Source organism: Myotis yumanensis, unplaced genomic scaffold (assembly GCF_028538775.1).
Source record: "Myotis yumanensis isolate MYYU_CA2020_CCGP unplaced genomic scaffold, mMyoYum1.0.hap1 SCAF_1, whole genome shotgun sequence".
Taxonomy (NCBI): domain Eukaryota; kingdom Metazoa; phylum Chordata; class Mammalia; order Chiroptera; family Vespertilionidae; genus Myotis; species Myotis yumanensis.
This window is the reverse complement of record NW_027223752.1, coordinates 208,882,101-208,905,580: the sequence shown is the minus strand read 5'-3', so window position 1 is coordinate 208,905,580 and position 23,480 is coordinate 208,882,101. Positions and strand designations below refer to the sequence as shown.

Sequence of the window (23,480 nt, the reverse complement as noted above, 5' to 3'; positions counted from 1 at the left end):
GGTGAAAAAGTGCCTTAAGAGATACATCAGCCCAAAGCAACTTGTGGTTCCTGTTGGGATCCTGATTGAAATAAAGCGACCGTAAGAACAAAGAAAAAAAAAAAACACTTCTGCCCTGTGACTTCCAGTCAGGAGGCTTGCTGGAAGGACCGAGGGACTTGGAGAGAGAAGGCTACCGACTCCGTGGACGTTGACCCCTCAGAGCAGCAGTGACTGAGCCGAGGGAAGCCACCACCTCGGGCTGTGTGCTGGCTTCCAGCCACATTGAGAGGGACTCGAGTCTGTCCCCTACACGGAGCTGAACCAAAGGCCAGCTGCCCCCCCCCCCGCCCCCCCCCACACACAGGCAGGTAGTTACATGGCATGTGGGCTGGACCAGTGCACGTCTAGGGCCTGCCCCATGGAGGCTGAGGAGACACAGGAGGAAACGGGCAGCATGGGAGGTAAGCTGGGGGTCTCGGAGGAGGGAGACCAAGGCTCTTGCCACAGAGCTAGTGGCTAAGAGCTCAGGCTTAGGAGCGTCCATGCTGAACGGGCCCCGCCGGCCACTTGCCAGACAGATGGCTCTGGAGAAGTCACTGTATGACTCTGAGACTCAACGTCCTCGTCTGTAAAGTGGGAATAGTGATATATCCACGTCACATGATTGTATGAGGGTGGAATGTGAACACATATGTAAAATATTTAGCCCGTTGACAGGCTCTAGAGGGGCTTAAAATGGTAGCTGCTGTCGCCGTCCTCATCCTCACCACCACCTCACTCTCCCACCCTCTATTTGGCCCATAAGGGTCACCGGGGCTGAGGTGGTGGTGGTGGTGGGGGGCACAGCCATCCTCCCAAGTGCAAATCTGATTCTGTTACTCAGCGGCTTAAAATCCTTAGGCCTCCTCCCTGCCTTTGATAAGCCCAGCCCTCTCAGAGAGCATTTCAGGAGCTGAGACTCTGATGGGTGCTCAGCACTCTGCGCCCAGTCCCTTCCCACCAACCCCCTCACCCTCAGCTCTGTATTCTCCCCCTCCTCAACTATTTGGGCCTCACCGCAGGAATTCTGGAGATGCTTCTCTATCTGCAACATGAGTTCCCTCGTTCTTTGCCTGAAGACTTGCCAGTCTGCTCAGGCATCGCCACCTCCAGGAAGCCTTTCCAGCTTCCTGCCCTTGAAGACTGACTGTGTTCCCACGGCCGTCGGCATGACCCTGCCTTCCCTGTTTCCTTAACTGGTTCTTTTCATTGATGCTTAGCACAGGGCTTGATACATATCAGGTCCTTGTAATGAGTCAGTGAATGACTGAAGGAATGAAAACTTCTAACAACCCTATGACACAGGTACATATATTATTCTTAATTTGCAGGTAAGGAAAATAAAGCACAAAAAGGTTAAGACACAATTTCACCAATGAGCCAAAGTTATTATTATAGACTGTGACTGTGTCCTAATAAAAGACAACGAAGGAGGCAGTGAGTTTAGCAGCGGTTGGCTAAACTAGGAAGTTTCTCTAGTAAAAGACAGCGCTGGGTAAATTTGTTTCAAATCAATTCAACTAAATGCCTATTTGTCTAGAATTCCCATTTTGAAGAACAAGCAGGATTGCACTGCTAACATTTCATTTACAGCAGAACAGTTGCTGGGCCTTAAGCATTTTCATATCTTAGGCATCTTTTTGTCTTCAGGTTGCTTTTCACATTTTCAGAGGTTTTTGTTTGTTTCTTTCTTTCTTTTTTTTAGTCCATTTAACTAATGGCAGTTCTGCATGACTTAGCTAAAATAGCCCTCAAAATTCTAGAAAATGAAGCAAATGGGGGGGGGGGGGGGGGATTAGGCACTCAAAAATGAACAGGAAAAAGCTTAAGAGAGCCTGAACCAAGCCTGTGAGGTAGTAAGCGTACATTTTATGAACACAGTAATCAAATGTGCGATATTAGGCAAATTGAGTGCTAGAGAACTCCCTTCAGAGAACCGGCTTTTCCCAGGCATCGAGGGCACTGGGGGAAACTGCCCTCTGTGAGGTGGGGGCTCCCCGAGGGCCTCAGCCGGGGGCTCCAGAAAGGCCAGGCTCCAGCGGGAAGAGGGACGCTTCCGCCTTGGTCCTCAGCCTGCCCTGGGCTCTGGGGAGCAGGCCAGTGCTGGGAGAGAACCTCCTTCTCTCGATGTCCCACTTCTGTGGGCCAGCACTATAATTTGCAGGTGCCAGCAGCTTCCAGTTCTATTTCTGCAGAACAGTGGAAGCAGGCAGTGCAGGACTTAGAGCCCACCACCCTCTCATTTCTCATGTTGTGAGTGGAAAGGAGCAGGGGATACCATTTTTTTCTCCATTTTCTTTTAAACTTGGGAGACTCTTCCCAGGAAAAGTACCCCGCAGAAGCACAGGCGCCGGCATTCGTATTCACCCAGGTGATGGAATGGTTTTGGGCACATCTCATATTCAAGGCCCTGCACATATTCACACACTCACACGCCTGCGCTAAACATAAAAGATTTGTTCATTAAAGCAGTGGGACAGTGGATTAATTACACTCCAGAAATTCTGTGTGAACCGTCCGACCGGCTGGCACGTCAGAGGCCAGTGGGCTGTGCTCACCTCCCGGAGAACGGGGGTGGGAGGCTGCAGGCCATCTCCTCACCTTTGTCCCTTCTGATGTTTTGTTTTGTTTTGATTTGTTTTGTTTTGCTTTCAGTCATTTGACTCCTCTTCTTGGGCTTCCCATCAACCTCAGAATAGCCAGGAGCCAGGCTTTCGAGCCAGGATTTAGGTGTCCTTGAATCCCAAAGCTATGAAAAACTGGGTGTGCATGAGCATATGTTTGGGCTCAGTTTTTTAAAAATTACACTCTCACCAAATATTTAGCCCAGGGATGTAGAACCACACGAAAGTGGAGGCGGGCTACACGCACATGCCTATGAAAAGCAGTGGGCGGCTGGGTTGAGCTGCCCACATGGTCTTTCTACTTCCTGAACTGGCCTGTCCCTGTATTTCCTGGGAGGGTCCCTCCCTGTTATTTTCCTCCCACAATCCCAGGCTTCTGCTGGCTTCGGGCCACCACCCAGCTATGGAGTTCAGCCCACAGAGCTGTCTGGGCTTGGAGGCCCAACCTGGCAGCGAGTGAGCCAGACAGAGGCCGCACCAGGCACACGCGCTCCAGCGAGGAAGCCACAGAGCCAACCTCGTGGCGTGGCTGTGGCTGTGGCTGTGCGCTGGGGCGGGGTCTGCCTCTTCCTCCCATCCCTTCTTTCTGGTAGTCAGGAGAGTGGCCTTCTCCAACTGCCCACTTCCCCTCATCAGCACGTCACCAACCACCCAGGCGGAGAGTGGAGGAAGCTCTCCCACTTGAGAAGGCGGTCTCAGTCCCATGGGAGTGGCGGGTGCGGCTGTGGTCTCCGGACTCCACTGTTCCAAGCGATCGTGTCATTTGTGAAAGAGAATTCATTTCTGGATGTCCCTTTCCCAGATTCTATTGGTTTCCTTGGAAGAGCTGACCCCTGAAAGCCTCTCTGACTTCAGCTCACAGCCTTCTCAGTGAGGAGCCTGTGCCGTCTGCAGGAAGCCCCTCGGTCATTCCCCCCTCAGCACTGGGTGCTCTCGGTACACGAATCTGTGGCGGGAGCTTCCGTGTGTAATGCCCGTCACTCGCTATTAGCGGGTGAGTTCCTGGGGAGCAGGAACGTGCACAAAGACCAGAGGCTGGCACAGAATGTGACTACTCAGCTGGTCCAATGTAACAGGTGTGACGGTGCGTCCTGGACTTGGGAGACACCCCATAGAGCAGACCTGGGTGAGTAGCACTGATACAGAAGACAGGGGTTTTAACTGTCCAGCTCTGTGTGAACACACACGCTGGTGTATCTCCAGAAAAGTCGCTTTTATCTACGCTGCAGTAACACAGCAAAGTTTCTAGTGTTCAACACCTGACATCAAACGAACAATCATGACACTCAGCGCCAGACCCTCTTTGAGGAGCTGGGGATAAAACCATGAGAAGTGCAGAATCCTGAGGCTGGAGGGGAGCATGTGGGAGAAGGGAGGTCGGAAAAGAAGGCCCGAAGGGGGGCCTTGCAGGCCATGGCGGGGAGAGGGGCAGGGGCCACCTGCCTCTGCACTGATCAGGCCGCCCCAAGACAGGGCTCTCAGGTCCGGCTGAGTGTGAGGGAGACACGGGCCAGGAGAGCCACACACAGTAAGGGTGCTCTGACCCTCATCACGGGCTGGGCAGGGGGGCTGCAGAAACCGAGGATGCTCGGTTTGGACATGAGCAGGTGGGGGGAGGACCTGGAAGAGGGATGCGCCTGACTTGCCTGTGGATTCTGGGCAGCCCGAGAGCTAGACCCTGCATGGTGAGTGAGAGCTCTGGGGAGGCCGATTTGGATGTGTCTAGAGGAAGCAGAACATCATAACAATGAAGCCCGTGAGATGCAAGGAGGCCGCCTGCCGTGGGAGGGACAGAGCCTCGTCACTGGGATGTTCCTGCGGATTGAGGAGGCCAGATGTTAAAGACAGAGGGTATTAGACACGCATGCTGTCACTGTACTTCGCCGGCCGAGTCCGAGTCACCCTCTTGGCGGCCAGGCGTGTCTTTGAGAGCCTGTGGGTGCACAGACTCGGTGTGGCTCACACGCACTCCCAGGCTGGGAGTCCAGGCAGAGGCCGGCTCCATGTGTGTGAGCCTGTGTGCAGCTGGGCCGCAAGGCCTGGCCCTGCCCGCCCAGCAGCAGGGATCTGCTCACGCCCTGGTCGGGCAGAGTCAGCGGCGGGGCCAGCGCAGTTGTGAGTCTATCCAGCCTGAGAAAGGGAGAGCTGCCTCCACAGGTGGCACCCAGCAAGCATCCAGGGAACCGCCTCCTCTCAACCACCTGGAGAGGAGGGCAGACGATAAAGAACTCGCAGGAGTCTTCCTTCGGCTGTTAACTCTTTGGGGAGCTTCGCACACAGGACAAGTGGCAGCGAGGCTGTTCCTGAGGCCCAACGTTCTTCGAGAGCTCGCTGTGCAGATGACTGGGCCCAGGGTCAGAGGCAGCAAAGCCACTGCAGACCCGGTTGCCGTTGTCAACCTCAGGCCACTCGGCTCTGACACGCCTGCACTTTATCCCTTTAGAGAGGGATTAGCATGCCTGTCAGGCTGTTACAATGCATGGCCTCTCTGAAGAGCTAGGAATTCGGTTCTCAATCATTAGGGGCAGTAAGAAATGTGCTTTCTGATGAAAATAAAAGTCATGCTGAAAAGGCAATCGCTCACTAAGCAGATTCTCAACCCTGCTGCTGACAGAGAGGGTGTTAAACGAGGCAGAACCTACCACGGTATCAGAAATGTCACCAGCTATGACCATGACAGTGATAGTAACAGCAGAAACGGCCACTCCTCTGCTCAGGAACCTGCTGTGGCTCCCAGATACCCAGTCCCCTTTCTCAGCTGGGTATTTGGAGATCAAGAGGGACCAGGTCTTCTCTGCCTCACCAGATGGCCCACGCCAACACCACCGATCTGGTCCTCCTGCAGCCAATCGTGTCATCAGACCACAGGGCCTATGGGCTCCAGCCACCTGCTCAGGCCTGGGAGGCCACAGCCTGTGTCCTCAGCATCGTGGTTGATAATAACTGCAGCCACCATTCACTGAGGTTGATGTCCCAGGCACTCCCCACTTATCCGATTTAAGATTCACAGCCACCTCATTTTCCTAACGGAGAAAACTGAGGGCCTCACTCTCCTGGATCACCTGGCTAGTGAAAGGCAGAGGTTAGGTCAGCGGTTCTCAACCTGTGGGTTGCGACCCCTTCGGCGGTCGAAGAACCCTTTCACAGGGGTCTCCTAAGACCATCCTGCATATCAGATATTTACATTATGATTCATAACAGTAGCAACATTACAGTTATGAAGTAGCAATGAAAATAATTTTATGGTTGGGTCACAACATGAGGAACTGTGTTTAAAGGGCCAGAAGGTTGAAAACCACTGGGTTAGATCCAAACTCAGGCCTGTAAAACCAAGCGGTCTGTGTTCTTAACCACCCGGCCACTTCATTGGAGAGTAAGATGGGACCCGACAGGAGGCTACACTCATTGTTGTCTTGACAATGCACCTTCCCCAACTCCTCCAGCCGGGTCCTCAGACTGCCACGGAGGCAGGCGGTCCTGGGAGTTACCCTCAGTTCTCTGGGGCCCGGAAAGCAGTGAAAGCTCTGGAGTAATTCAGCGCTGACGGATGCTGGAGAACACATGCAGGAATTGGGAATAGGGACAACAGCGTGTCGGCCCTTGGAGCCCAGAGGCAGGAAAAGGCCCCACAGGGAGGCTGGCTGGCCTGGCGCAGGCAGAGGAGGAGGAGGACGTGGGAAGGAGCAGGTGGGGGAGAAGCGGGCATGACGATGGGAGCGCTGGGAAGTCTGATGAAGGGCCCACGCCGCCCTTGCCTCTCCTGCCCCAGGACTCATAACAACAAGGACTCGGACTGGTACCTGGGTTCCTGGCTTCAGGGTCGGCACAAGGTCTTTGATCATTTTGGCTTCAGAGACTGTGACGCCGCCCACCACGAAGAGGATCAGGAGAGGGTGGTCGCTGGGATGAGGCCGGCTCACCTGCAAAACCAACATCCTCTGTTAGCGATCGGAGGCGTGAGAGGCGTATGAACCCATGGACCAGTAAACGCACTCGTCTCCTTATGACATCCCTCCAAATATTTTATTGAAAGAAAATTTCAAGGAGTGGAGGCTATTACATAAGAAGAGAAGACGGAGGGGCACCTTATTCCTTCCTTATTGGTCTCCCACTCTCAGCATAAACGCTCCCCTTCTTGTTACCCAGTTCTGTTTACTTCCTCGGAAGCACCCGCCACAGTCTGGGGTTCACCTGTTTGTGGCCGTCTCCTCTAGTAGAACATAAACTCACAGGACAGGGACCTTGCCTGCCATTCCCCGTTGAATTTCCAGCTTAGTGCAATTTCTGGCACACAGTAGGTGCTCAATAAATATCTACGGAATTGATGAGTAGTCACAGCCCTAAGTAGGTGTTGGTGAAGGATGTGAAAAGATGAAAGAGTCTGCCATCCACCCTTGAGGAGTTACTCTACACCAAGCACGTCAAACTCGCAGCCCGCAGGCTGCATGCCTCGCTTATTTGGCCCATGTTAGCCTTTGAGTTTGACATGCTTGCTCTGCATGGACCACTCCACCAGGGGCTGCGGAGAATTCCTCCTGGTGCCTTCCAGTTTCACCCATGAGCCAAAGTGTTATTATAAACTAAAACACGAGTGACTCCCAGCAACCCCTCAGGAAATGCAAAATGCACAGCACATTGACTTAGTGACTAACTGAAGGGGCAGCACGTTTGAGCCCCATCTGGAAGCCAGAGTTGGTGGGCTGAGGAGTGGCAGGAGGAGGGGAGGGGGTGTGAGCTGAGTTTCGGAGGCAAGCAGTCACCAGCTGGGTGGAGCAGGCCGGAGGCCCAGCCAGGACGCGGGGAGCAGGGCATCACAAGAGGAAGGATGCTGCCGACTGCTCAGGTGGCCACTGAAGCCAGAGGTGGGAGAAACAGGCTTCGGCTCCAGAGGTGGAGAGTGTATTCACTAATTCACACTCGCCAATGCGCAAGCCCCACTGGGGCCATTGGACAGTCCCCAGGAGTAGTGGGGCAGGGCAGGCTGTCAGGGAGCCCTTTCTCTTATCCCTGCTCCAGCTCCCTTCTCTGTTGGGTTCTTCTGGCTACCTTCCCTGAATATACCCACTTTTCAACATCTTATTTTAAAAACACAAAGAGAATATGCTAAGTGCTTTCCATTATATAAGCTACTCCTTGGCTTCTGGAGACGAAATTCAGAATGGAAAGGAAGGAAGGACAGACAGAAGGAAGGAAGGAAGGAAGGAAGGAAGGAAGGAAGGAAGGAAGGAAGGAAGGGTGGGAGGATGAATGGAAGGAAGGAAGGAAGGAAGGAAGGAAGGAAGGAAGGAAGGAAGGGCGAGTGCAGAGCTGTATCTCTAAACTTTTCCAAAATGGGTGGTGGTGAATAAATACTGAGAAAAGTTAGGAAACTCTGATCATTAGAGAAAGACTGTCACTCCTTCCCCCCTAGCTTCCTGCCCATAGACCTCCTTCCCCTGGACTACACTTGATTTCTTTCTTCTAATCCACACCCCGTGCACCATGACAGTCCTGCTTGTGTCCCTGCCCCTGGAGCTGCTCTCCGTGAAGTCCCCAATGCCCAACATACATAGGAGTCAATGGACACTTAGTCTTCATTTAACTGGCCATTTCTGTGCCATTTGTTACAGCTGATGGCATCTCTCTTGGCTACCACAATAGCACCCTCTCAGCTGTTCCTTCTACCTTTGCAATGGTTTCTTCTCAAATTTCTTCATAGGTTCCATTTTTTTTTTGGCCTGCCCTTCTAAATGTTGATGTTTCTTGGGGTCCACCTTTGGCACCTTGCTCTTTTCACTTGATATGTCATCCCTGAAGGACTTCATCTACTCCTATGCCTTCAACAGTCTTTTATGTATTTCCCAGACGTCTGTCTTTATCACAAACATCTCTATTGAGTTCCTGAACGACTCCAGGATCCCTCATCTCAACAGGTCTCACATGTGATGCACCGTCTCCCCCCTGGTCTATTTCTCCTCTTCACTCTTTAACAGCATCACCTCCTTACAGTCACTGAAGCCAGATACCTGAGAGTCATCATAGACTCGCTGTCTCTTTCATCTCCTGGATCAAATCCTGTCCATTCTGCCCCCTCACATTTAATGATCTCTCCTTGATTTACACTGTCCCTGTCCTGGTCAGGCTCTCATTCCTTCCTCACAGATCACTGCCAGCATAACGCATCTCTGTCCCTGGCCTGGCTTCCCCATCCATTCTCCTCATTCCTGCTTGAGGAAGCTTTCTAAAATGCAAATATTTATTCCTGGATATAGTGCCTACCATACTAACTATTTTTGTGTATTGTCTTATTCAATTCTCAAAACATCCTTAGGAAGCAAACGAAATCATTGGTGTATTTTGCAGATGAAGAGCTTGAAGTTTCATGCAGTGACATGGTGACTAAATCATGGAACCAGAGGCTAAAGTCCGGAGGTCACAGTCTGACCCCTGCCTCCTGCCCTCCCACCCTGCTCTAACGCATGTTCACATTCTCGCCCAAGAGTCTCAGAGCTCTGAGGATAAAGTTCAGACTCCTTAGTTTAGTATTTAATAAGGCTCTTATAACACGGCTTTGCTTTATGTCTCTATTTTTATCTCCTCCACACACACTATTTGCTAGAGCCATTCACAATAAACTGAGATTTGCCCAAATGCATGGTATTTGCTTGTTTATTTGTTTTGGAACGGTTTGTCAAACATATGACACTTTACTCAACATTTGAAAAGAGCATTTAACACAAGTGTTCAAGTCAGTTTATTTCACAAAGCATACCAACCGGTGTGATCAGCACCCAGATCAGGAAACAGAAAGCCAGCACCCTGGAAACCCTCTATGGCCCCTCCTGTCATTCCCTCACAAGGGAACCAACATCTTGACTCATAACACTCAACATTGTACCTTGCTTTTTTCACTCTACTACACCCTCTCTGAGAGTTTCCCCATATTAATAGGAAAGACCTGCAACTCATAGGCATTGGGTTGGGACCACTAGTGGGTCTTGGCCTCTCTCTGAGCCCCTGATGTTCCAGTTATTAAAGACTTTGAATATACCTGTATCATATTGTTTTATGTAGCAGACATAGTTTCCTCTGGGTAAACTATTCTCACTTCCTCTTCTTTACCTCCTTCCCACTTACTCTCTTTAAAAAGCACCATCACCCTACCCATCTCTCAACTCCTGTCCCAGGATCTAAATCTAAGGTACCTCTCTGCACTGGCCTTGTCCACTAGACTGCTTGCTACCTGGATATACTAGTATTTGCTGTCTCCTCTCCTAGATTGTAAGATGCTAGAGTAAGGACTAATCATATTTACCTTGGTATTTTTGGCTTTGAGCATAGACCTAGTTTATGGTAACCTTTCAACCAATGTTGCATAAACAAAGCCAATGCACGCATGAATGAGACCCACGGGTTAACTGGAGATGCCCCTCTTTTCTTAGAGATCTTTTAGAGACTCTCTTTGCTTTATGTGTGGTTCTTCCTGGCTCACTGACCCGAAGTTACATCCAGCCCTACAAACAATTGTTGTTTCTCCTTAACCCTGGGACAGAAATAAAACTGGCTGCAGAACTTCAAGTGAACGGCATGTTCCCAAAGACATGTGCTTTCCATGAGCAAATCTGGATGCTGAAGTACACTGCGAGAAGCTTGAAGGATGCATTGAGAGATGAAAGGAAAAAAGCAATGAACAGCAACAACAAAGAACAATACCCTGGGGCCAGGGGGAGGAGGGAATGTGGATTTTGGTACAAAGAGACGGGTCTGATTAATGCATCTGCTGTTTGCTATTTTGGTTTCTGTTTAGATTTATGTTTTGATACCAGACTTTCCTTTCAGAACATGTCAAGTCAGCAGGCGATTGGGCGGTGGAGTCTCTTCCATTAAAATAGCACATCTTATAATGCGCCACGCAACACTGGGCCCCCTCTTTGGAGATGAAAGATTTAAGCATCGTTACTGCCATTGCAAACGCACAGATTAATCAAGCCAGTCAGGCCCTCTGCTCTTTTTTTTCATTTTCCAAACTTTCGCTGGCTGTGACTTTAAGACCTCGGTTATGGTCAGATAAGACCATTTCTTCCCACCATCCATGCCAGCCTTTGAAGCAGGGGCTGCCGAAACCTCTGCAGCTGTGGGCCCCCAGGCACTCTTTGATGTCCCGGTTGGTTTTCATGAGAAGGGTTTCCGCTGCTCTGGGTGCGTCTGAGCTCTCGAGGAGTTCTGGGAATCCTGCTGCCAATTCTCCTCCACTCAGTTTCTCTTCGTGTGTGACTCACTTGTCTTTAGCGCGGACAAGTGTCCTCAACAGTGGGCAGGAACGTGCACCAGAGCTTGGGCATGGAGGGCACCAGGCCCTGAGAACAGCCGTGCCGACTTTGAACATGGCTTGGGAATGGCTTTTCTCCCAACAGGAGTTATAAGAGCGCTGCCACCGCCTCTGAACACTTCATGTCCGCGCTGTGCCTTTCCCTCATTCACTGATCCATTCCACAGCTGTTTACTGAGCAACTACTGTGAGTCAGACACTTCTCTTGACACCAGGGATTCAGCAGTAAACAAACCAGAGAGGACTCCCTGCTGTCGTAGAACTTACATTTCAGCTGGGGGCGAATGACAAAACCAGTACGTGCACAGGGAAAAGAAAGGTGGTAAGTGCTGTGGAGGGAAATAAAGCAGGGGGGTGGACGAGCATGACTCTGCACCAGCCTTAGCATCTGTGAAGCAGGTAGAGGCTCCATTTTACATCAGAGACAAAGGGAGCCTTGAAGAGATGAAGTAACTGGTCCTCTCATTTGCTCCCACATCCAGTCGGCACCCAGTTCTGTGGGGTCCAGCAGCGCTTCATCTCCCCGAGTGCCCACCCATCTCACCTTCCCTCTCCAGCCGATGCCAGTGTGGCCTCGTCCACCTCTCACTGCTGCCAGGGTGATCTGTACAAAATGTACACTGGTTACATATGCCTCCAACATTCAGTGGTACCTCATTGTTTTTGGTCCAATTTCTGTTGTTATAGCTCCTGCTTCTCTCTCTGTGTTCATATTTAGAACTACCTGTAGTTCCTTCCATGTACCATGGCGTTTCGTCACTTTGTTCCTCACTCCTACTGGTCTGACACATTCAAACTCCTGGGAAGCTCCTCTGACGTGGGATTGAGCTCCTCCTTCTCTGCACCCGCACGTCCCCTCCGGCACACACGCATCTCTCCTCCTGCAATCCGCAGCCTTCCTGCCCCTCTCCATAACACGCCGTGAGCTCCACGGGGTAATCTACACCACGGTAGGTAGGGTATCTAGTAGTCTCCTATGTCTTCTTTACTCACCACGGTGATGAGCACACAAACCAGGCTCTCAGTGACTGCTCACCAGCAGACAAAGTTCATTGACCGTCAAAACCAAGTTTTTGTTTTTGTTGAATGATTTCTACCAGAGTCCATCTCACTAGAACTTATGGATCATATTTAGCTAATGTTAGACAAAAATCAACCCCTACCTCATATCATGGAGTATAATTAAAAAGAGGAAAATATAAACAATGGCTATAAATAGTGTTGCAAATGGAAATTCTTGAACCTGTACTTATTTAGTCAACAAACACCCAGTGCTGAGATATTTTCCTCTTGTCAGAAGGACCATTAGTATAATTGGCCAAAGCCAACAGTTCATCTCTCTGAGTCTTGTTTTCCTTGTGTCAACAATGAGGGGCTGGACTAGATGACCTCCAGGCATGTCCAGCTCTTGCAGTCGGTCCAAGGAACTGACGTCACATTTCACCTGACACTCATGATCTTTGCCCTTCACCCCCACAGCGTACTTCACCCCTGCTGTGGGTGCTTCTGCAGGTCTTTCAAACATATGTGGACCATCTCCCAATCCCCATGGTTAAGGGGAAGGCCACTGGCAGCCAGGAAGTTACAGCGTGATCCCGCCCCTCAAATATGGTTGAATAATGGTCCAAGAATGGATCTCTGACCCAGGCGGGGCCAACTTTAGACCCTTCCTTGGGAATGGAGACTTGACCTAAGAAAGACAAGGCTGAATCAAAGCTTAGCTTGTAAGAACCAAAAGCTGTGGATTAGCTCTCTGGTCGTTCATTCAACTCATACTGAGTGAGCACCTGCCGCATGCCCAGCCTGTTCTCAGCGACTTCTGCAGGCTGGAGCACGGCTCAAAGGACCGCCTGGTTTCCCGGTGCGGCCCAGTTCGCAGTCCCAGGCTTCCTGAGGCCACCGCATCGCTGCCCTCGGGTTCCCCCAGACATCCTTGGTTCTCACAGCAAACGATCCTTTCTCTGATTAATTAGTGCAATTTGTTGGCATTTTAATTGCAACTGAGAGAGTTTCAGCGCCCACCCCCTCTCCACCACCAGCTTCTCAGGCCCCTGAGCAGTTGTTCTGTTTCCTTGTGGCCCTTTCCTATTGCCCCCAAGGCAAGGACGCTCTCAGACTAGCTCAGATGAAGGGCCCAGAGGCAAGCCCTGAGTCCCCTTGGACTCTTTTTCAGAAATCTTTTAATTTTTTCCAACTAAGCATGGCCACATAAGAAATGGAACAACAAAACAAAAAACTTCTTAAAAACACACATAAAAAGAAATAAAGTGGCCTTATGCAATTTTCAGATAAAACCACCCTCCTCACGCCAAGTCCAGCGGAGGAAACATCTTGACAAATCATGTCCGTTAGTCAAAACAAGCTGGGGTCCAAACACATGGAGTAGATATAAAATATATTATTTTCAGGAGACTGAAACCCACACCACAAATTCCAGAAACGCATTTTAAAAGTGCTGCCCATTAGACACGCTAGTTTTAAATTAAATTAACGTTGTAGTGAGGGGGAAGGTATGCTTCGGTTTATTTATTAGATCACTATCGAACTTTCCTGTAAGGAGATCAAGGTGCTCCGGGAACAAGCGTCCATGGAGAAGATTGGCTGTTTGAAGAACGCCAGGCTCTGCCAGAGCGGCTTCTCTCCCGTTTGATTCCCCCTCTCCCTAGGGCACTGCCCTTTGAAGCCCGGCTTTCTGTGGCTAACCACAGTCCTTCTGGCCGAGGAGTGCTTTTGGCTGGCTTGAAACACATTCTTAGAGATGCATGAAGAATGATCTCATGGGCATGCTCACTATTCTCCCCGTGTTACCTTACGGCGTCCATGCAGTGAGCTGGGGAGAGGAAAATCCTGCAGCTCAGTTTCTTATCACTCCTCTGCCATGGTTTTCCCTCCCGCCCTCCCTCTCTCCCTCCCTTCCTTCCTCTTTCTTTCTTTTTGGAGATTATATTATTAAAAAAAAAGATTATGAGCAAAGAGCATACAGGCCTTTCATTACCAAAGCCTTTTGGGACCCACCTTAAAACCAGGTCTGAAGTGTAAGTGAATTTTCCATCCTCTAGGCCAGTGAAGGCGAACCTATGACATGTGTGTCAGAGGTGACATGTGAACTCATTTTTTTGGTTGATTTTTCTTTGCTAAATGGCATTTAAATACATAAAATAAATATAAAAAATGTCTTTGTTTTCCTATGGTTGCAAATATCAAAAAATTTCTATATGTGACACAGCACCAGAGTTAAGTTAGGGTTTTTCAAAATGCTGACACGCCGAGCTCAAAAGGTTCGCCGTCACTGCTCTAGGCTGTAGGGAAAACTCTGAGACTTCACCAAACACCTTCCTTGCCGAGCTGGACAGTCAAACGTATATTTAGGTGGAGTATATACTGTATTTCCCAAAAGTGGCCACAAGAATATTTTCTGCTCCTCATGCTCTTGCTTTCTTCTCAAAGGAAAGAGTGTGTCCCTTCCCCTCGATCCTGAGTGGGCACTGGTGCCTGCCTGCACACATGGAGCGCTGTGGGGGAGATGCTGTGTGGCTTCTGAGGCTTCCCCCTGGCACGCTCTCTCAGGAGTCTGGCCTTGCTGGCCTCTAGTCCCTTGTCCTTGGAACACAGCTGCCATGCTGTGAGGGAGCTCAGGCCACGTGGGGAGGCCTGAGTGGGAGGAACTGAGTCCCTTAGCTGCCAGGCTGGGCTGGGCTACGCACCCACAGTCAGCATCTACTTGTGAATGCGCCATCTTGGAGGCGAATCCCTCCCTGTTGAGCTCTGCCCAGAGTACAGCTTCATGAACAGAATAAATGATCAATATTATTTTAAGCCAATGTTTGGAGACGGCTTCTTATGCAGCAATAGATAACCAGAACAGGGGGGATGAAGGGCTTCCCTGGACAGTCTGATGTATACAGAAGCGCATGCTAAAGCAATACAAAGAGAGCGATTTTAGCAAGTTGCAGTATGATGCAAACAAGGCCTGACTTTAGTAAGGGCAGAATCCAGCTGCTCTGACTTCCCTCTCACGGAGGATTTACTTGATGCAGAAAATCTTAGATTCAAAGGCATTTTTCTTAATGTTCACTGGCTGCAGACATTTACATGATGTGATCGACGTCTGCGAGCCACTTCCCAGTGTCTGGGATGGAGGCCTCCAGTCCCCCACAGCGGGAGGCTGTGAGGAGGGCCGAGCACGTGCTCTCTCCCAGCACATGGAGACCATGCTTCTAGAGTGTTCCCAGCCAAGTCTGTGTCCTGAGTGGCCAGGGTCTGGCCCTGCTGGCCTCTATCCCCTTGAACCGTCTTGTCACGGTCCATGCACAGAAATTCACCAGCTCCCTACAGCTTCCCCAGGAGGCACAGGTTGTGTCCCCCGAGACTGGGGATACCAACAAGTTGGACACATGGTGAAGAAGGGGGTCTGTCTGGAGAAACACATGGCGGCCTTATAAAACATGGCTTCCACCGGCCCAACAAAAAGAACATTAGATTCCATGTCTCTCTGGCAACAGCACGTCAATAGTGAAACCTGAAACTCTCGGGCATCTGTTCTCTGCTATTTAAGTCACTTGTCCACTCAGCAGTTAGTCTGTATGCACCGAATGCCTACGCACTGGCTCTGCACAGGGACACAAAGTTACTCAAGGCGGACTTTTCTCCAGAGTCACGGTCTGGCCAGATCACAAACTCGTAAAAATGGGAGTAGGAAATACTGAACCAGCAGGTACTGCAGGCCAGGCACTGTCCTGAGTGCTCTGGGTGCATTAACTCATTTAAATCTCGGAACAACCTACACAGTGCGTACTATTCTTATCCCCATTTCACAGATGAGGAAACAGAGGCCCAGAGAGGTTAAGTGATGCATCCACGTCACACAGCTAGTTCTAAGCCAGACAGTCTGACTCGGACGTGTGACCACTACTCTCCATTGCCTCCTGTAAACAGACATAAGCGGTAGAATAGAGTGACTGCTGTTAGATGGCCTTCTATTATTTACAAAACCAGACGAAAACATTACAGACGTTAAATAGAAAAGAGGTCTCCAAATCTCCCCGCCGGGAAGACTCGTCCTGCTGCCTAACCACGTGAGGACATCTCTCCCTCGACTCCTTGGCTCTCTCACACGACAAAACCAGCCCTTTGCCTCTCTCTGTTCCCTAGGGACAAAGAGGCTGGGAAAGGGGCCTGCAGCTGCGTGTGGACAGAGCAGAGACCGCAGGTTTCCTTGATGGAGGGGGAGTCAGGCGTCCGTCTCCCCCACGCACCTGGCAGCGGGGCGGTGAGTGGGAGCAAGTGGCCGCTGCCTCTCTGGGGTTACGCAAGGACAAGACAATGACCAGCTTCGTCTAGTTTAGCAGCTGGAAAGGAGGGTCAGGGATTCCTTTGAGGGTCACTGGAGTTGACTGATCTACCCCCTGTGAAGTTGTTGAAATATAGCTTTTGCTTAACACATTGTGGATGGATCACGAGAACTTGCCAGCTTTGTTTAGTTCCACTTCATATTACACAGTGTTTTACAAAGCACCATACTTTAAAAAGATGTTAGCTTGTAAGAGCATGTATTAAATAACTCCAAAATGCAATGGGGATTTAATTTTAAAGTGTGCCTTTAACATTTATGTAAAACGTTTTTTGTACTCATTCAATAGAAACTTATCTGGCCACTGGGTAAAGCTAGCAATAAAACTACTTGTCTGCAATGTGTTAAGGGCAGAGAGTTGGAACAAGGAGCCAATGCCTCTAACTGACCACTGGGGCCACCCTCCCGATCTTCAGCGAGTGCCTGCTGCGTGTAAAGCCATGAGGGCTGGGACCTACGTGTTGAGGATGCAGAAATAAATAGACCTAGGACAGCCCTCCGTTCTCCCAGCCACAGCTTTCATGTTCTTTTGATTGTGGCCTATAGTGAGAGATACATTTAAATCAAACCCATGCTCTGGGTTATTCTGTTTTGCCTTGCTAGTCTGTTCCTTTTTTTTTTTTTTTAAGTGATTACAATCCAATGAATTAATATCTTTTGTTGTTGTCAATCCTCACCCAAGGATATTTTTTCCATTGATTTTTAGAGAGTAGAAGGGAGGGGGAGAGACACACAGAGAGAAACATTGATGTGAGCGACACATCGATTGGTTGCCTCCCCCATGTGCCCCAACCAGGACTGGGGATTGAGCCTGCAACTGAAATAGAACCCAAGACCCTTCAGTCCTCCGGCCGATGCTCTAACTCAGGGGTCCTCAAACTACGGCCCGCGGGCCACATGCAAATACAAATATTGTTATTTGTTCCCGTTTTGTTTTTTTACTTCAAAATAAGATATGTGCAGTGTGCATAGGAATTTGTTCATAGTTTTTTTTAAAACTATAGTCCGGCCCTGCAACGGTCTGAGGGACAGTGAACTGGCCCCCTGTTTAAAAAGTTTGAGGATCCCTGCTCTAACTACTGAGCCAAACTTGTTAGGGCCAATGAATTGATATATTGACTCCTACTGTGCAATGGATCAAGTTGTGCAGCTAGATAACACTGGGAAAAGATACCCAACATATCTCGTTATAAAACAGTGTATAAATGAAGCCACAGAGGTGTGTACGAAAGGTACGGAGCCCTGAAGAAGACAGGCGTTAGGGGCCTGGAAAACCCTCTCCTATGCTCTTTCTGTTACCTGTTGTGGGGCACCTGCAGCTCACCTGTGGGAAAGTCCACCGGCCCCATTTCCCAGCACATCTCTCACCAGCTTCTCAATGGCCTCAGCCACACCATCGTCTACAGATACTGCCCCTGGGTGACCTGAACTAACGTCATCTGTGACACCTGCGGGAAGTCCAGGGACAGCGTAGCCCAGCTCTAGAGCTCTCTGAAGTTCCCCGAGCACAAGGAACCCACAGGAATGCCTGACTTTCATCTGACTCTGTCTTTTTCAGCTTTAGCACCCATTCAGTGAGTCTTGAGTGGGGGATGGGGGAGAGTAGGCCCTGGAGGAAAAGAGTGGGCCAGCAAGTGGCAAGGAAGCAGTGACTGTTGATACAGAGATGTGATGTGAAGAGGCAACTCAATGCCAAAACAGAGTTTTGGACCTGGCAGAGGTTGGCTGGGTGGGGCTGCACACCGCCAGTGAGCTGTGGGGCCGAGTCCTAGGGAAGCAGACAGGGTACCAGCAGATGCCCTGGAGACCTCCCTCACACTGGCCGCCTCGATGGCCAGTACAGGCATGGAATTAATTCATGAGCTGCATGGACACGGGAGAGGGAAAATATCTGTGCTAATGAGTAATCATGAAGAAAAGAATTAATGACATATGAATATTTAACTTCCAAGAAGACGCCTGAAGCTTCCTGGAGCCAAAGCATGTGGTGAGGAGCATGGGCTTGGGGAGTAAGACTGGCCGGGCCAGATCCTGGCGTCCCATCTCCTGTGTGCTCTCCTGGGAAACAACTGAGGACAGAGAAGTGTATGAGTTGGCACCTACTGCTTAACCTTGCGGGACTCAGTGTCCCCCTGGTGAGCAGGGGTACCGACGGAACCTACCTCCTCGGATTGCTGTGCGGTTCACATACGAGAATGGCTGGCCCCATGGTACGGGCTGCTGCATACCTTTGGGCAGTAAGTGAGAAACAGTGGAAAGCAGGGCCAGGGGGGCTGGGAAGTAGCCACGGCCACATGGGATTCCGCCAGCCTCCTGCATCTCCTCCCCACTGGCCTCATCGCAGACAGAGACACCCTCGCCCGAGGGCCTCGCCTCCACCTCAGAGAGGAAGCCACAGTTAGTTTCTCAAAGCCCTGTTGGCTATTCCTCTCTACGTTTGTCCCAATTTTGTTGAAACCCTGAACACACGGGCCAGAGATAACTTTTCTTGTCAAGGTCCATGGAATGGTGGGAAGAGCTGGCCACCGACTGAACACTGGGACGGGAGGGCTCTTCGGCCAGCCCTCCCAGACTCTCCCACCCCCTGTAGGCAGATGAGGTGCCCCTGGCAATGGCGAGCCAGAGGTCCAGCAGCTGGGGGCTGGGGGCTGGGGACCGAGGGCTGGGGATGGATCCCGACAGCTGCTGGGAGAACATACATTCTTCTCCCTTAAACGCATGAGTTGGAAACCTCCTGTGAGATGGGTCTCAGTGTGCAGGAGCATTTCTTTATGACCCCAACTGTGGAGGCTTGAAGGGGAGGAGCACAGCGGTCTAGTGGGGCCCAGGAGGGTTCTGCTGTCTGCCTAAGCAAAGCCCACCCTGGGCTGTGAAGTGTCTGACCACAAGGAGAGCTGCAGAAACACTCGCAGCGCTTAAAGGGGTGACTTTAAAATGTGGCATCTCATGGTGCACGAAACAGTGATGGAAACCACAAGTGCACGGTCCTCCCTACCTGGGCCTGCAGTGCAGCAAAGTCCCTGAGCACATTAAGGCACGGCAGAGCCCAGCAGCAAACATTTTGCCTTGATTTGCTGTTTAACCCAGTGTTTCTCAAACATACTTGGCCACCGGCCCTTTTGCTAAGGAACAAGTTCTTTCTGTGGGACATCGCTGGGCAAAGAGTGAGTCAGGGCCCCCTCCCATGCACACCGGCCGCTCCGCAAATGAGACACTCGTGTGGTGAGCAGGGTGCAGGCGGTTCGAGCTCCCTGTGTGCCCTTGGCCAGACCCTGAACACAGCAGCCTGCCTGGGAAAGGACACACAGCCCCCGGGGCCAGCCTCAGACCTCACTGACCAGGGCCTGAAGGCCCATGCTGGTTACTGTAGTCTCACTTCAGGGTGAAGGCCAAGCCTCTGAGGGCGGAATAGGGTGCTCTGGCGGAGAAGGTCAGAGGCCATGTCTAGCCTGGAAGTTTCTGTGTGAACCAGCCATCATGAAGGGCCACTGAACAACCCTGGGCTACCCTCAACACAGGAGCCTCAGAACAGCTCTGGGAAGCTGATCTGTGCTGCATTATTTAAAACACACACACACACACACACACACACACACACACACACAGACACACAGATAGACAGACAGACATACAGACACACACAGACACTCATACTCATACACACACACACACACACACACACACACACACACACACACACTTCACCAGCACTCATTGCAGCAGAAGTTAATGATCATTGGGAACAGCGGAAGGAGACCGGCCAGTCCATCCTGGCCGTGAACTGCACAGTTTAGAGCCGGGGTGGGCAAACTTTTTGACTCGAGGGCCACAATGGGTTCTTAAACTGGACTGGACGGCCGGAACAAAAGCATGGATGGAGTGTTTGTGTGAACTAATATAAATTCAAAGTAAACATCATTACATAAAAGGGTACGGTCTTTTTTTTTTTTTAGTTTTATTCATTTCAAACGGGCCAGATCCGGCCCGCGGGCTGTAGTTTGCCCACGGCTGGTTTAGAGTCTGACTGTCTGGCTTCTGTCCTCTGGCTTTGGGGTGGACCAGTTCTCCTGGCAGATGCATATATGAACTCTATGTAGATTAATTCATGATTTCAAAGACGCTTTGAAGCTGGTAAAACATTCTGTTATTTCCAAGAGTTATTACAACTGAAATCCTGGCACAGACTGGAAGGTCAGCCTGTAATCTTGTTTAGATCCTTTTAAATTCAGAAACTTTACAGTGGGTTAAAAATAGATCGCATCTGTGTCCTGCTCCTTTCATCCCCGCTGCAAAGGCTGTGCAGTGATTTTGACCTATCCTCGCTATTAGCCAGAGAAATCCTAGCACTTGGCAACTGGGAATCTGTGGAGCCCAAACAAGTCATTTTTAAATGCAGATTGACGCAGCCACTGTGGAAAGCAGTATGAAGTTACCTCAAAAAATTGAAAAAGCCTTATGACCCAGCTATTCCACTTCTGGGAATATGTCCGAAGAACCTAAAACACTAATTCAAAAGAATATATGCACCACTGTGTTCACTGCAACGTTACTTACAACAGCCAAGACTTGAAAGCAGCCCCAGCCGGTTTTGCTCAGTGGGTAGAGTGTTGGCCTGCAGACTGAAGGGTCCCGGGTTCGATTCTGGTCAAGGGCATGTATGCTGGTTTCAGGTTCAATTCCTGGCCCTGGTCAGGGCATGAGAAGGCAACCAATCCATGTGTCTTTCTCACATCGATGTTTCCCTCTCTCTCTGTTTCTCTCCCTTCCTTCCACTCTTTCTAAAAATCAATGGAAAAATACCCTTGGGTGAGGATTAACGATAACAACAAAAAAACAACAAAAAAAGATTTGGAAGCAGCCCAAGTGCCCATCAGTAGATGAGTAAATAAGAAAGCTGTGGTTCATTTACACAATGGAATACTACTCAGTCATAAAAAGGTCTTACCTTTTGTGACAGCATGGATGGACCTGGAGTTATTATGCTATTGAAATAAGCCAGTCAGAGAAAGACAAACATCATATGATTTCACTTACATGTGAATCTAACGAACAAAATAAACTGACAAACAAAATATAAACAGACCCATAGATACAGAGAACAGACTGACTGACAACTGTCAGAGGAGATGGGGGTTGAAGGACTGGGTGAAAAAGGTGAAGAGATTTTAAAAAATGGGTTTTGGGAGTGATGCTCACCACATGACTGAGCAAAGTTGCTCATTATCCTGCATAATAAGTTCTAGAATTAATAACAGCAGACTGTCACTCATTAAGAACAGCAGAATAGTACATGGATTCGTGTGGCATGGAAATGTGGCCAGGCAAGGAGAAACATTTTCAACAGTGCTACCCTGCCCTGGAGGGCTGTGTCCTCGCATATCGACCAGGAAAGATCACAGTGCGTAGATCAAAAGAAACTGGAGGAGGCTGGAAGGGCAGGCTGCTCTTAACCAAAAGTTAAGTGAAGATTGCACCTGGTTTCAGAAGAGTCAAAACACTGCACGGTATCTTATATGGCACCCGACGGGTGAAGGGGGTGCCAGCATCTTCCTGCCGGCAAAGATAGCATTCCATTCAGGATGACCTCTCTGCGGCGGCTTTACCTTCATGAACATGCTGAATCCAGTCTTCAGGAGGTCGGTGAGGCCTGACGACATGTGCTCAATATCAACAGGATCTGGCCTTTCAGGATCAAATATTTCCTCCACAACCTGCTTCAGCAACGGCTTGTAGGATGCCTGGAAGGACAAGATATTGTGCTGTGAGCAACAGGGTTTGTCTGGAGAGAGGATGGTTTTATCTGCACCCAAGGAAATAAAACAGGGTTATTTTGATACTGAGCAAAGGCTATGAGTTTGTGTATGAAAAGTCAATTATAACAACATTGGATTTTTTGGTAAATGTTCACCCCAGTACCTCAGCACTAATTGTTGTTTCTCATATTCCTTATAGAAGCAAATCTCTCGTCCCCAGAGCTATAATCACAGAATGGCTAGTTTTTCAATCAAGATTGAAAGCGATGATTTTATGTATGAAGTATACTGGAAAACAAAGTATTGTCATTTGGTATAGACATAAAGATGGTCTCCAGTTTTTCCTAAATATTGTTAGAACTATGCTCCTTCTGCTAGGAACTCAAATGTTTTCTTTCTTCCTTTCTTCCTTTCTCCCTCCCTTTCTTTCTCTTTCTTTCTTCCTTCCTTCCTTCCTTCCTTTCTTCCTTTCTTCCTTTCTTCCTTTCTTCCTTTCTTCCTTTCTTCCTTCCTTCCTTCCTTCCTTCCTTCCTTCCTTCCTTCCTTCCTTCCTTCCTTCCTTCCTTCCTTTCTTTTCTTTCTTTCGTCTTTATTTTAGAGAGAGGAAGGGAGCAGAGAAGAGAGATAGAAACGTCGATTGGCTGCCTCCCGCACACTCCCTACCTGGGATGGAGCCCACAACCCAGACATGTGTCCTGACTGGGAATAAAACGGGTGACCTCTTGGTTCATGGGTTGACGCTCACACCAGCTGAGCCACACCAGCGGGTGGAATGAATGTTTTCGTGCAATGTTTTGTTGCTGTCCAAGTCCAAGGCATTCCCTCCTTCCTCTACAGAGCTCAGCTCCAAGTAGGACTTGGACAGAGAAAGCAGCCAAGGTGCCAAAAAGGAATCCGACCAAGGCCAGGGCTGAAGAGAGGCAGGCCACGTGGTACTATAAACATTTCAGTAGAATTTAGTTGAACTTTTGATAATTTTAATGCTAAATGCTTTCCTTTTCTGTGACCTGAATAACCTACCCACACTTAGTAATACTTGGAGGCAGCTCCTCTAACTGAGCATGCTCCCCACCTCTTTCCTTGGTTCTCCTTACTACCAAGCTCCTCCTCTCTTCCCTTCCCTTCCATCAGTGGATCACCGTCCTCCCAGTCCTGCGGCTGCCTCTGCTGCTCCAGTTCCACAAGGCACCCAAGTGTGAGCATAAAGGATAAAGGAAGGAGAAATGACTTCCCTCAACGCATTCTCTCAATCTATGCTATCTCTACTGCGTCTGTTATAGGCTCAGAACAGCCAGGCTCCCACGGAGCACCGGTGAGATGTCTTGAACTCCTGTTTCTCTCTTCACATGTGAGCTGCCTTTAGCAAGTGTCCAGGGTATTTGGTGTATTGACTTCATCTCTGGCCTCATCTTGCTTTTCTCACT

The 23,480-nt window shown here is 49.8% G+C and overlaps 1 protein-coding gene across 1 annotated transcript in view; it reads right to left on the bottom strand.

Annotated features, from left to right (window-relative positions):
* The window catches only part of SCFD2 (sec1 family domain containing 2), a 348,367-nt gene that overhangs the window by 9,454 nt on the left and 315,433 nt on the right, over window positions 1-23,480 (bottom strand). The window contains exons 7-8 of the mRNA XM_070396672.1: window positions 21,907-22,041; window positions 6,446-6,565 (exon numbers count right to left, since the gene is read on the bottom strand). Coding sequence (XP_070252773.1) covers window positions 6,446-6,565; window positions 21,907-22,041 — 255 coding nt within the window. The remainder of the gene's footprint in view (window positions 1-6,445; window positions 6,566-21,906; window positions 22,042-23,480) is intronic.